Raw genomic sequence first — 13,103 nt, forward strand, 5'->3', positions numbered from 1 at the left:
TAAGGTTCATCCACCTCCTTAACTGGTCAAAACCCTGATAAACCCTCTATAGAAGCGTATTGTGGTGCTCCTAAAACGATATGTATTAGCTGATGCGGGCTGATAAGTAACAATACTTTAAACCTTAATTAAGGGCAATTAATCTTTTACCCCACACCCATGGTAGCATGTGATGTATGTAATGTGAAAGAATGTTTCCAATGGACAAGGCCTCTTGGCCCCCAAGAGCCAAAGCTTTCTTGCTTCGATCAATGATTTTTTTGACCGGCCCCTAGTTCTTCTAAATACTTCAATTTGCAACAAATCACTTTCTTCTCATTGCTGCTTATAGATCGTTTTCTCTATGCATGATCAAACCATCAAAGTCTATTTTGTCATACCTATTGTGGATATTCCTAGGTTTTTTATTTTATCACATAATTGGATGCATATGTATGAAATTAAGAAAATGAAATTTGCCTTCATTGGAGTGGATAGGTTTGACTTTTGTAGAGGTGATATAAAAAACAAAAGTTAATTACAAATACCCATCCATATTTAGGAGGTCTTGACATTTAGCCCTTGAAATTTATTGTTTTTGCAGCAAACGGCCCCTTATACTTTGAGATTCCATCACATATTCACTTTTCCCATTTGCTCCTTTCATAATAATTCCTTAGCTTATGTTTGGGTGCAGTTCAATTTTATTTTCACTAATACAAATACATGAAAATGCAAATGAAAAGAATGCAAATTTTGTTTTAATTTTGTTTGGGGTTTAAATTTATTCTACTTCAAGTCTTATTTTACTTTATTTGTAATGCAATTAAATAAAATATGATTGGTGATGTGTGATCTGGTCGCTCTCTCATGTCTTGTGACTAGGCTCGATCAAGGTTCTTATCTGGCAATGTCAAGCTGCACAACCGAGTTGATGTCTGTGTGTTTGAGCTGAGAAGAACTATAAAGAAAGAAGGGTGAAAGTGCCTAGGTAGGTTTTAACCGGGGAGAACACTCCGATGCTTAAGTCAATATGGGAATCTCATAAGAATGCATGAGCTGGTCTGTTGACTTGGTGTTGCACTGTCAACAGCATCCACATGTTGCCATTTGTATGGAAGGACTAAAATGCCCGTCATCAATGATAAAGTTCGAAACAAAAATAAATACAAATTCTTACAACCATAATTTTAGATCATTGCAAATAAATATGCACAACAATCAAACACAGGCTTCCATCAAATACATAGAATATTCCCATGTGACTACCATATGTCCAATTATATATTCCTTTTTTTGAATTTTTGTAGATAAAAAATAATTACAAGCACTCTTCCCGAGTCATCCACTTAAAGGGCCCTCACAAAGCCAAGGCCAAGGGAGAGCCCTAACTTTGCATCTCCACACATCTTGAAAAGTTAACATCTGGTTAGTAACACAATTTTCCTATCTATCAATAAAATAAGAAATCGGATTTGGTACAAACCATTCTCACATTTGAAACTCCCCATGAATAAAAAGATACAGGTATGGAAATGTTTTCAATGCACCACTGAAAAAGTCTGCGAGAATAATTTTGTGAGTATTGAATTTATAATTTTCAGTTCAGTTTTTAATTTTTTTTATTTGTTAATAAGTTGAAATTGTAATTTGAGGTAGAAGGGGTTCTTGGTGAATTTTGCAGGACAAGGTGCCTTATGAAAAGTTACTCAAAATAAAGAGAAAATTCAATCGGACATTCAAACACAAAGTTCTGGTTTCTAGAAGTTTGCATACACCTTTAACGTGCAATCCATGACCTGGACATTGGGGAAAATGGGTCAATGATTCAACTGCCCTAAATGGATAGATGCCATGAAGGAGGAGATTGATGCCCTCCACAAAAATCAGACTTGGGAATTGGTGCATCCTCTAGAGGAGAAAGAATCCGTGGGGTGCAAATGGGTGTTCACAGTTAAGCACAAGGCAGATGGAACAGTTGAAAGGTACAAAGCAAGACTAGTAGCTAAAGGGTACACACAGGTATATGGAGTTGACTATGATGAGACTTTTGCTCCGGTTGCTAAGATGAACTCAATTAGGGTTCTCCTGTCCTTAGCTGCTAATTTTGACTGGGATTTGCATCAACTGGACGTAAAGAATTCCTTCCTGAATGGTGATTTAGAAGAAGAGGTATACTTGGTTCAACCTCTTGTATTCTGTGCCAAGGGAAGTGAAAACAAGGTGTGCAAGCTATGAAAGTCTCTCTACGGCTTAAAACAGTCTCCTAGAGCCTGGTTCAGTAAGTTTCACATGGCAGTTCAAGAGATGGGGTTCCAACAGTGCCAGTCTGATCATACACTACTTGTGAAGAGATGTTAGGAGCAGATTGCCATATTGATAGTGTATGTAGATGATATCATCATTACAGGGAGTTGGAGCTCAGAGATACAGAATTTGAAACAATTCCTTGCATCCAAGTTTGAAGTGAAAGATCTAGGACTCCTAAAGTATTTCCTTGGGATCGAAGTTGCCCGTTCAAAAAGAGATATCTTTGTCTCTCAAAGGAAATACACCCTTGATCTATTACTGGATATAGATAAATTAGGTGCAAGGCTAGCAAATACTCCTATGGATGTGGACCACAAGCTAGGTGACCGTATTGGTGAACCTCTAAAAGATGTAAAGCAGTTCCAAAAGTTAGTGAAAAAGCTGATTTATCTATCCATGACCCGTTTAGATATTGCCTATTCAGTTGGTGTTCTGAGCCAATTTATGCACTCTCCTAAGAAGCCACACATGGAGGTAGTAGAGAGAGTCCCTAGATACTTGAAGAAACATCCAGGAACAGGCCTACTATTCAGTAAACACAATCACCTAAAGGTGGAAGTCTTTACAAATGCTGATTGGGCAGGAGCTGTGGATGATAGAAAGTCCACTAGTGGGTATTGCACATATGTGGGAGGGAATCTAGTGACCTGGAAGAGCAAGAAGCAAAGTGTGATAGCAAGATCAAGTGCAGAAGCTGAGTATAGAGTTATGCCACATGGGGTGGCTGGAGTCCTTTAGCTAAAGAACCTTCTAGGTGAGCTTGGAGTTGTTGTTCATAGTCCTATGTCTCTTTACTGTGACAGCAAGGCTGCAATAAACATCGCCAGCAACCCAGTCTTACATGAGATGACCAAGCATATTGAGGTGGATAAGCACTTCATAAGGGAGAAACTGGAAAAAAAGGAAATTTGCACCCCTTATGTCAATTCCAAGGAACAACTTGCTGATATCCTTACAAAAGGACTTCCGTGTTTGCGACACAATGAGTTATGTGACAAGCTGGGCATGATAGACATCTTCAGCCCAACTTGAGGGGGAGTGTTGTAAGGTTTAATTGTTCTTTATAATTGTTTTGTTAGTAGGACAGTTTCAGCTACTAGCCCTTTTTTTCTTTCTTTTCTTATTGTTCTTATCCGAGGATATGCCACCAGGGGCATACTTGTAATTTCATGTCTTTTATAAAGATTTATATAAATAGAAAACTGGCGGGAACCAGTACTGATTTTTTCTCCTCTCATCCATACCTCTCTTTCTTTCTCTCTCTCTCTCTCAATCACCACGAGCGACCACAATCTTTTAACCCTTGAGCTCCGTTGAACCAGAATGAAAGCAATAACAGTTGGGTTATCTATGTACTGCATAGAGAAGCCTTCGCATAAAACACCCACATCACTTTAATAAATCAACACCAATAAAGTCCAAACATACCCTGTAAAAGCCAGTAGGGTAACTTTCATTGCTGATTGAATGTAATCCCATCAAGTTGAATTTGAATGCTTGATTGGCTAAAGTGTAATTTTTGACAATAAATCATAAGAGCATCTTGTACCTGGACGATGTTTTCAACCAGGAACCTCAATCTTATTCTTGAGATAGTATTGCAGCAGTAATGAGCACTTGCTAATTTCTTAATATTTTACTAGATAGTTCTTTTCAACTTTCCTAATATCACGAGTTTAGTTTTAGGTAACAAGAAACATTATTATTAAAACATTCTTCACAATTTTAGTATGGCAAGTGTTAGACAGTGTATGCCCTTAGCTCCAATCAGAATGATGTACATTATGACATTTAATGTAAATGAATAAAGTACATATTTGATTCATGTTATTATGGAGTGTTTCTGTGTAATACCCTTAAATTGGACATATATGAGACTCGTGTTAGTTTAGAATCTTCACAGCCGTTGGATATATCTAGGGAGATTTATCCTACCAAGGCTGACATTGATGTGCCGCCAAGTTGGTTGGGGTGGCTTGTCTCAGCTGCTAGGGTGAGACCTAAGGTACATGTAGTGTGGGTTTTCTTGAAACCCTAAACCGGACCAGAATTCTAGTATTGTCCTAGACCTTGGAGATAGATGGGCAAAACTGGAATGTTACACCTGACCCCTAGACTCGATTATGATACTGCACTAGGTGTTGGATTGGACTGTCTTTGATATGTCAATTAGTGAGATCTTTAAAGGGGGTCAAAACTTGGGTATGTTGGGACAATCCGAGAATTTATCTGAGTGAGTGATCGTAGTGACAGGATCAGCCCCTTTGTTGAACAAAGTGAATGATCGGGGATACACTCTTTCTGATGTTTGCAAAAGGTTTGGATCAGGAAACTCCTAATTAGATGAGAAGGGCTAATCTTTATCTGCAAATAAGATAAGGAATTATCATTATCTCTTAAAGAGAGTCTAGATCCAAATAAGGGATTATCCTTTTGCTTGTTGTTGTATTATTTTTTTCTTACAGGTTGTTTGCTTTTTGTTGTATTATTTTTTTCTTGCAGGTTGTAAAAGAAAAATAATGCAAATAGTGTTAAGACGAACTACATTTTTTTTTCTTAGAATAGGAAGTGAATTATTATTTTTTTGTATTTTTTATTCCATATATTTATTTTTCTATAGATGGATTGTTTTTTCTTTTAATTTGTATCAATTAATATGAAACACTATTTAGAAACAATGACTGTCTTTTAAGTAGAAAATTAAATGTTTTTATATAGCTTTACATATGATAAAATAATTTTTTTAAACAGAAATAAATGATATACAAGGCAGTCACAAGTGCCTTTAAATAAGAGCAACAAATACTTTTAGTGGCAATTACAAATGCTACTATAAAACATAACTAGGATTCTTAAAATTAGCTCAAATTTAATTAAAATGCCTCTAAAAAATATACATTGGGTAGCATTTATACATGCTTTTATATGTTTTTTAGGGACAATGCTTTGGAGGCATGATTTTGTGCCTTAATATCTTATGTTTTGAGGCATTTATCAGATGTGTATCTAATTATCAGTCAATTGTCTCTATAACATTTAGAGGCAATCATATGTGTGACTCTAATTCTTTTTAGAAACATTTTTTGTTTCCTCTATATGTAACTGAGTTGAGTTACGTACAATCTTAGTAAGTTGCAGGTTTCTCTTTTCCTATTTATGGCTAACATTGAAAGCCAACAGCTTGTTGCAGTGTTTATAACCTAGCTGGGATCTTTTGACTAATTATAGGTCTTCCAATATCCCATCACATGTAGGATAAACTATTAAATGTTTAAAAGTTATAGCAATCAATGTTTATGGGGAACTTACACGTATAGGCGTGCAGACATAATCTGTTTTTTTTTTTTTTTTTTGAAAAACAGATTTTAGGGTGGGGATAAATTTGAGATTTTACAATCGATACGTTACAGGTAGGATATGGTATTGGGTTAAAACTGCTATTCCCCAACCCATATATTGTTGTTATAAGGCATATGAATTTATGTGTTGAATTTAATAATGTTTTGAGGATAATTGATAGTTTATGTGCTCTTTACATGTTTCAATCTAATAATTAAAATTTTTGATGATTTTTCAAATTATTTTACTTATTTATTGCTTATATATAACAATAAATTAGATATGGATTATGGAGCTGACTTGCCCCACCCTTAAATGTGGGAGGGTTTTGCACTTTCATGTGAAGGGTAGAATTGGATAGGATTGTGGGTTTTGGAGAGGGTTCAAGTTGGGGGGTTTGGAAAGGTAAGGAGAGTCTAGAATTTACAAAAACCCCTTGAATCTATCCTACTGTCATCCCAATCTTTAACCCAAAAGCTTAAACCATTTGATTGTGGACCAAACCTTATATACAAGTCCTCTACATTCTTATTTCTTAATCACGGTCCTATTAGAATTGCCCAATTGAAGACTAGTTGTTTTCATTTTAGCAATAGCTATCCCCTCCACTATGATTAATTAGGTTAGCTAGATGTGAGTAAGTTATGGGCAAAGAAGCAAGACACACACACACACACCTAAGAGGAATACAAGAGGACCGAGAGAGGAGGTGTTCTATCCATTACTATTTTCCATACTCTGACATTGTATCTACTCTGAAACTTCTTATCAGTGGTCCTACTTGCCATTGTTAACAATACGTAGTTGACTCCTCCATATAAGACAAAGAATAATAGAGGCTAAAGGATTTGAAGGAGGCCCATTCACTGGTGGGTTTAAATGGTCAAATCCTTTTCAATATAATGTCTTTCTGGCATCATACATTTTCCCAAAATATTATATACAATATATTTTATGGGTATTTTATGATAATAATGCATGATATTATATAAAATTACCATTTAATGAAAAAATAAGACAACATAGTTCACACAAAAGAAGGATGGAAGGTCCAATGAATCTCCTCCAAAAAAGACTTAGCCTGAGACGCTACCTCATGGGATAAATAATTCCTATATCTGTGAACTCATCTAACAATAAAACAACATTGAGAAGACAAAAACAAAATATGGTCCACCAAGCGCTATAAAAACCAAGGAACACCCTACAAATCAGTATCCAAAATATTCACAAATAGAGATAGGTAATGGGGCAGGTTCGGGGATGGCTTTGTAAATTCTAGATCCTACCCGCCTTCCTAAACCTCTCAACCCGTATGCACTCCAAAACCCGTTGCGGGTTGGATTTTGAGACTCCAAACCCTCCCCACACATGAAAGTGCAAAACCCTCCTCGATTCTACCCTCTTCGCATTCAAGGGTAATGAGGGTAAGGGCAGATTGGGTTTAAAACTCGCATCTAGTTTCCTATTATTTCTTGTCATATATAAGCAATAAATAAGTAAAATAACAAAAATAAACATTAAAATTTATAATTATTAGATAAAGCATGTGAAAAACACATAAACTAACAATTATCCTTCACACAAAATTCAAAGTATTATTAAATTCAACCCCTAGTACATAAAGTTTATATGCTTTTCAACAATATGTTGGTCAGAGAGGGTCAGGTTTAGCCAAATACCATACCCTACTTGTACCTGTGCGGGTTGTAGAATCCCAAAACCCGTACTCGCTCCAAAGCCCATCATTTAAGCAAAAAAACCCACCCCGTTGGGAAGGATAGGGGCGGGTACCCACCGGGTAGGATAGAAATTGCCATCCCTATTCACAACAACTAAAGAGTATATTAGAATATAGTAAACTTATGGAAGCCTTGACTTCTAGTAAACAAAACAATAGCGAGTATAGCTTTCAACTCTATCTTGATCTAGCACTAAAACCTTCACCTCGATAGTTTCTCTTACAACAGCTGCAAAGGACCCTTGATTAGAAAGGAAAACAAATCCATAGGAAGCTTTACAATAACTACTTGAACTCCCACCACAAAACAAGACAAAATCATTCAAATTACTTGTATAAAGTCAATAAATTCCAAAGTATGTCAAGGAAATTAAGCAATTTCAGTAAATTTGGCATTTTTGCAGATGAAAATGGGGAATATGGATTGGAACTTGAAGCATTTGAATATTCCCCTTTTTTGGAAAAAAATGTAAACCTGTGCTCTTTTCTTTCAATTTTGTCTTAGACAATATTTCCTCAAAGCTGAATGCTTATCTTTCCTAAGATGGAAAGTTGGTCCTTGCTAAATTTGTCTAGGAAGATGGAAAGTTCCAACTTCCTTATAGGATAAATGATCAGATAGACGAAATTCAAGGAATTTAATTTGGAGTTTTGGGAGAAATAAAAAATCTTTTTGTTGGACTAATTGGGATGTTATTAGTTTGAGGGAGGTCTTGGCTTAAGGCGAGCTAAAAGATATTAACAAAGCTTTTCAGTGGAAAGTAGCTTAGAAGCTTATCAATTAGGGAAATGCCTAATTATAGGTCAAACTGTGGAAATGTAAATACCTAAGCAATAATGAATTCTTCCCTTTGAGAACAAAAAGAAATTCATCTTTCTTCTAGAGAACACTTTAGAAAGCTTCAAGGGAAATTCACCCTTGTGTAGGTGTGAAAGTTTAAAAAAGAAGTCAAAGAAAATATTTGGTTTATTCCTTAGATGATTGACTGCCCCTGTGGGGCCTTCTTTACGAGTTTTCAAACATTTAACTATTTCAGAGCTGCTTGATGAGGAGGGGAATTGGAATATGCATTTGGACACTTAGGTGTTTCATTTATCTTGTGAGAAATTGTTTTATTGGTAACTGAGTAGGAATGGAAGATTTTCTATTAAAATAGTTATTTATTTCTTCTAGGAACAAAGAGCTACTAGGCTTCCCGCTCATTCGTTGGATTTGATTCAAAGGATTTGGCACCTAATACTTGTTTTGTTGAGGTTTAAATTGTTTCTTTGGAGGGTTGTTTGAAATTTTATAGTTTTTTGCTTCTGCTTTCTCATGGCTTTAATTAAAGAGTTAATTGTGTTTTTGTGACTTGGGTACTGAGGAAGTAATGCATTTTCTTTTCTCCTATAGTTTTGCTAGAGCAATTTGATTTGCATCTCCTTTGAGTGCCTATTAAATGGAAGACATGCGTCAATTGAATGCTTAATTCTAGATATGCTAAATCGTCTTGACTCTAAAGATGATAGGATTTTCTCTTTGATAGAGCAATTTGAATGCTTAATTCTATTATTAATCTTTATCATTCTGTGTATTTCATAATGACTTAATTTTTAGAGGTTATAAGTGATCAACTTTTAAGGCTATTAGAAGAGATTTTGCTTCTTTTAATGATTGTGCTTTGTTGAAAAATCTTATTTCATATAAATAGAATTTAGTATTCAATCTCAAAATAAAATATACTAGCAAAGACCTGTGTGATGCATAGGAAAATGTAATATCTAATTCAATGACATAATGTATGAAAAGGATATACTAATTATTAGTCACATGGTAAACTTATATAAATGTTTAAGTTTAACTGAGTAGAGAGAGGGGCAATCATGTCCAAATCATCGAATGAACAATATAAAATGGTTGATTCAATTAGTATATTAATGTTTGGAAAGTTAATTTAGGTGTAATTCTTCATGATAATGTTGAACCATCTTCACTCTTTCCTCACTATTGTCAAACTTATAAAAGCATTACTTTAAAAATTGTTGGAAGAAATATTTATTATATTTACAAATTGATATTATTAATTTATTACTAACATTGATCTAAGCGATTATTCCTTAGCAATACTGGGATTAAAAGATAACTGTGTATTTTTTGTAGTTGTAATGGTGTGTCTTTTCATCATTTCTCATATATAAATCAAGTGAAATTCAAAGTGAGTATTCAATAAAGATAATTGAATGTTACCTTTATAGTGTGTAATGTTTATGCATCTACCAATGATGATTGTGAATTATTTATTTCTGTAATTCTTGAAAGAGTCATATCTATAACCTGTCCCATAAGGTCAATCAATTGGAACCATCCTATCATTAATAATTTGTTAGCATCATAATTAGGAAATATAGAAAAGTAAAGAACATTTAAGTTAATAATACTTATTATTGATTCAATAAAAGAACTACATTTTTTTTAGAACTTGGGTATACCGGAGAAGTGCAACCCACATAAACCATTTACCCAATAATATCTATGAAGGATATAAATATTTAGAGAAGAGAAAATTGCAAATTAGTATATTATACTTTGGGCCTAGTCTCACTATGGTCCCCAAACTTCAAGACGTGCCAATCCAGTACTTAAACTTTCAAAATGTGCCAATTTAGTTCCTACCATTACTAGTAGATCAATTATCTATATCACATGATATCATGCATTTGAAACATTTCAAATTTTCAAATTTACCCTTAAAATTAAAAACTTTCTTCATTGTCTTCTTTCGCAAGACATTGTTTATCGTCCATTATCTACTCTGACTACAAAGTTTGATCCAAATATGGACCCCAGCAAAATAAGACAATGAACCTAACATTTCTATGATTTCTTTGATAGTTTTTTTCTTCACATAAGCGTTAGTTGTTATCTTGAATCATCTAACAATTTCAAATAATCCTTTAATTCAGAAGGGAAATAGGGGTATTGCCTCCACGAATTTGTTTCAGGTCTAGTAGTTGTTTTCGTTCATTCACGGGTATGACCCACAAGAATAATTAATTACCAAAAGAAGGGTTTAGAGAAATCATGGTGAAAATTTGAAGCATGGGTAGGATCCAACACAAAAATCTAGTCCAAATAAGAGGGTGGTGCATGAAAGGAAATGAGTTGATGTTGGTATACAATTACATGCCCAACGGTAGCCGTAATTGTTGGATTTTCGACAAGCTGAAGTAATTTATAGGGTGGGGTGGGAAGATGGTGCAAGGTGCTAATGGACGTAGTGGAGGTCTTGAACCATCTGCATTATGGGTGGGAGCAAGTCATTGTTAAACAGTTTTTGTATGCCCTTAGCTTCAATCTGATTTGATGTACTTTTGTTATTTAGTGGAAATAAATAAAGTGCATGTTTGATTCATGTTGTTTGGTTTAATTCTGTGTAAAACCCTAAAACTGGACATTTACAGAGACTCGTGTTAGTTTTAAATGTTCACAGCCGTTGGATAAGTCTGGGGAGATTTATCCTGCCAAGGCTGATACTGGTGTGCCACCAAGTGTTGGGATGGCCTGTCTCAGCCATCAGGGTAAGACCCGAGGCACATGCAGTATGGGATTACTTGAATCCTTGAACCGGACCAGATTTCCAGTATTGCCCTGGACCTTGGAGATAGATGGGCAAAACTGGAAAGTTACACTTGACCCCTAGACTCGATTATGACATTTCACTAGGTGTTGGATCAGGCTGCCTTTGATATGCCATTCAGTGAGATCCTTAGTGGGGATCAAAACCTGGGTATGTTGGGGCAGTTTGTGAATTCATCTGAGTGGGTGATCATAGTGACAGAATCAGCCGCTTTGTCGGACAAAGGGTAATGATCGGGAATGCACTCTCTCTGATGGAAACCAAACTACCGGCAGTTGATTTCAATCGTTGGAATTTTGTTTTGCAAAATTAATATATTTATATATATATGTACGGTTTCGAATTGTTTGCAAATGGTTTTAATTCCCGGGATCCATGTGAGAGGAGAGTGCGGCACTGTTCCTTGCAGTCGAGGGAGAGGTCCTCTCTTGTCGGGCAGTGCTTGATCATTAAGGGCTGAGAGGTTAAGTGTAAGACCATTGAGGATAATACCTGATGGGCTAATCTTGCACCTGCCCACAGTCCCTGGGTTTTTATAAGATGGCTTGGCCCAGGGACCACTTAATGTAAGTGTTGGGCCCATAGGGTCCATATGATGGACTCAAGGGATTCATTGAGTTTTTCAGTGAATTCGGCTGGGCCTTGTTTTAGAGACTGGGCCGAACCCATGTGGCTGGTGTGTAGATCAATGCTTGGGTCCCACGCCATACAAAGAAGCCCAACTGGGCAGCAGATTGGAAAGTAATTAGACACTGAACACTTAATGGGCTAAAAGCCCATTTCGAGGTGGGCTGATATGATCACCCATCCATGGGGCGAATTTGAGATTAAAGTTAGTAAAAGGATTGAGCCTTTAGCCTTATCCACTCTTAGAGACCAAATTCAAATTAGATTTGAATCTGGTAACCTCCTGATAAGATCAGGAGTAAGCTAACTCTATCTGCAGAAATGATTAAGATTATCCCCTATCCAAATACTGATTTGGATTGGGATAACTCCTAAAAAGGAGGTTTCTTAATCAAGAAGAAAGGAGGAGATTTCGAACCACCTTGAAGAGGTATAGGATATCTCCTGCGAATTGAGAGAGAAGCTCATTCATACTCTCCAGAAAAACAGAAAAAGCGGTTCAGCCTTTTTCGTTTTGGAGATCTCCTCCTGCCGCCGCCATCTGTCTTTGCAAGATTAGATCTTTGCAGAAAAGAAAGTCAAGAAATCTGTTCTTGACATCAGTCTTGCAAGAAAGACTGAAAACAGATTCAGTGTTTAGTACTTCCGGAGGATTCTTGTGAAGGATCCAGTGTGTAGGACGCACCCTGCTGGTTCTGTTCCATTCACAGCTGTGTCATCTTCAGCAGGAACGGATCTTGGAGCATTCTTTGGGCGTGAACACCAACTTTGGGAGATACTGTTTCTCCGGATCAGGTATATTCCTCCCATTTATCTTTTGGTACAGATCTGGTTTGATTATGGTTCAAGTAGGATCCTTGAATATTGTATTCTAAATTTAGGGAATATGATTCCCAGTTGAGAGATGGTAGGAAATTTTTGAAATTCGCCCACCCATTCCGCAACCTTTATGGCGTCCATTAGATGGATCCTACCCTTCTTTCAATCATGCTCTATAGGGACATCAAGTTGAGCAACATGTTATTAAATGATTCAGAAGTGAGAGGTCAATTAGGTGAGTTTGGACTCGTGAAGCTGTATCAACATGGGTAAATCCATGTTAATGGCTCTATTCAAGTGGGTGAAACTCACGATACCACTTTTCCCTTTCAACCTCCTAGACATTCGACATTCTGTAATGTGTAAGCGCACCATCCACAACCTCTGTTTTCATCATTTCATGGAATTGTTTGCAAGTTCCTTTAGTTAAAATCTCAGCTGGTGGGTAAGAATTGAATCATGAAGAGCAGCCTATCCTCTTTGATATCAACAACCAAATATCTAGATCTGACTCTTTGGGTGATCGTAGAGAGGTTGTCATCAAAACAAATGACAATAATAATGGGAAACAAACTAACTCTCACATTAACGATAGTTGAGATGTTAAATAGGTGGAGCTCGGTGTCAATAAGATATGGCGGAAATACAACTGAGAGTTTTGGAAGGATGAA

At 36.1% G+C, this 13,103-nt stretch overlaps 1 protein-coding gene across 1 annotated transcript in view; it reads left to right on the forward strand.

Annotated features, from left to right (window-relative positions):
- The first annotated feature begins 2,589 nt into the window (after positions 1–2,589).
- Positions 2,590–13,103, forward strand: part of LOC148872315 (uncharacterized) — a 28,910-nt gene continuing 18,396 nt past the window's right edge. Inside the window, exon 1 of the mRNA XM_088970117.1 lies at positions 2,590–2,821. Within this exon, the coding sequence (XP_088826243.1) occupies positions 2,590–2,821 (232 nt within the window). The remainder of the gene's footprint in view (positions 2,822–13,103) is intronic.

The sequence above is a fragment of the Nelumbo lutea genome, chromosome 2, assembly GCF_056320005.1.
Source record: "Nelumbo lutea isolate HS-2025 chromosome 2, American lotus-T2T, whole genome shotgun sequence".
Classification (NCBI taxonomy): Eukaryota; Viridiplantae; Streptophyta; class Magnoliopsida; order Proteales; family Nelumbonaceae; genus Nelumbo; species Nelumbo lutea.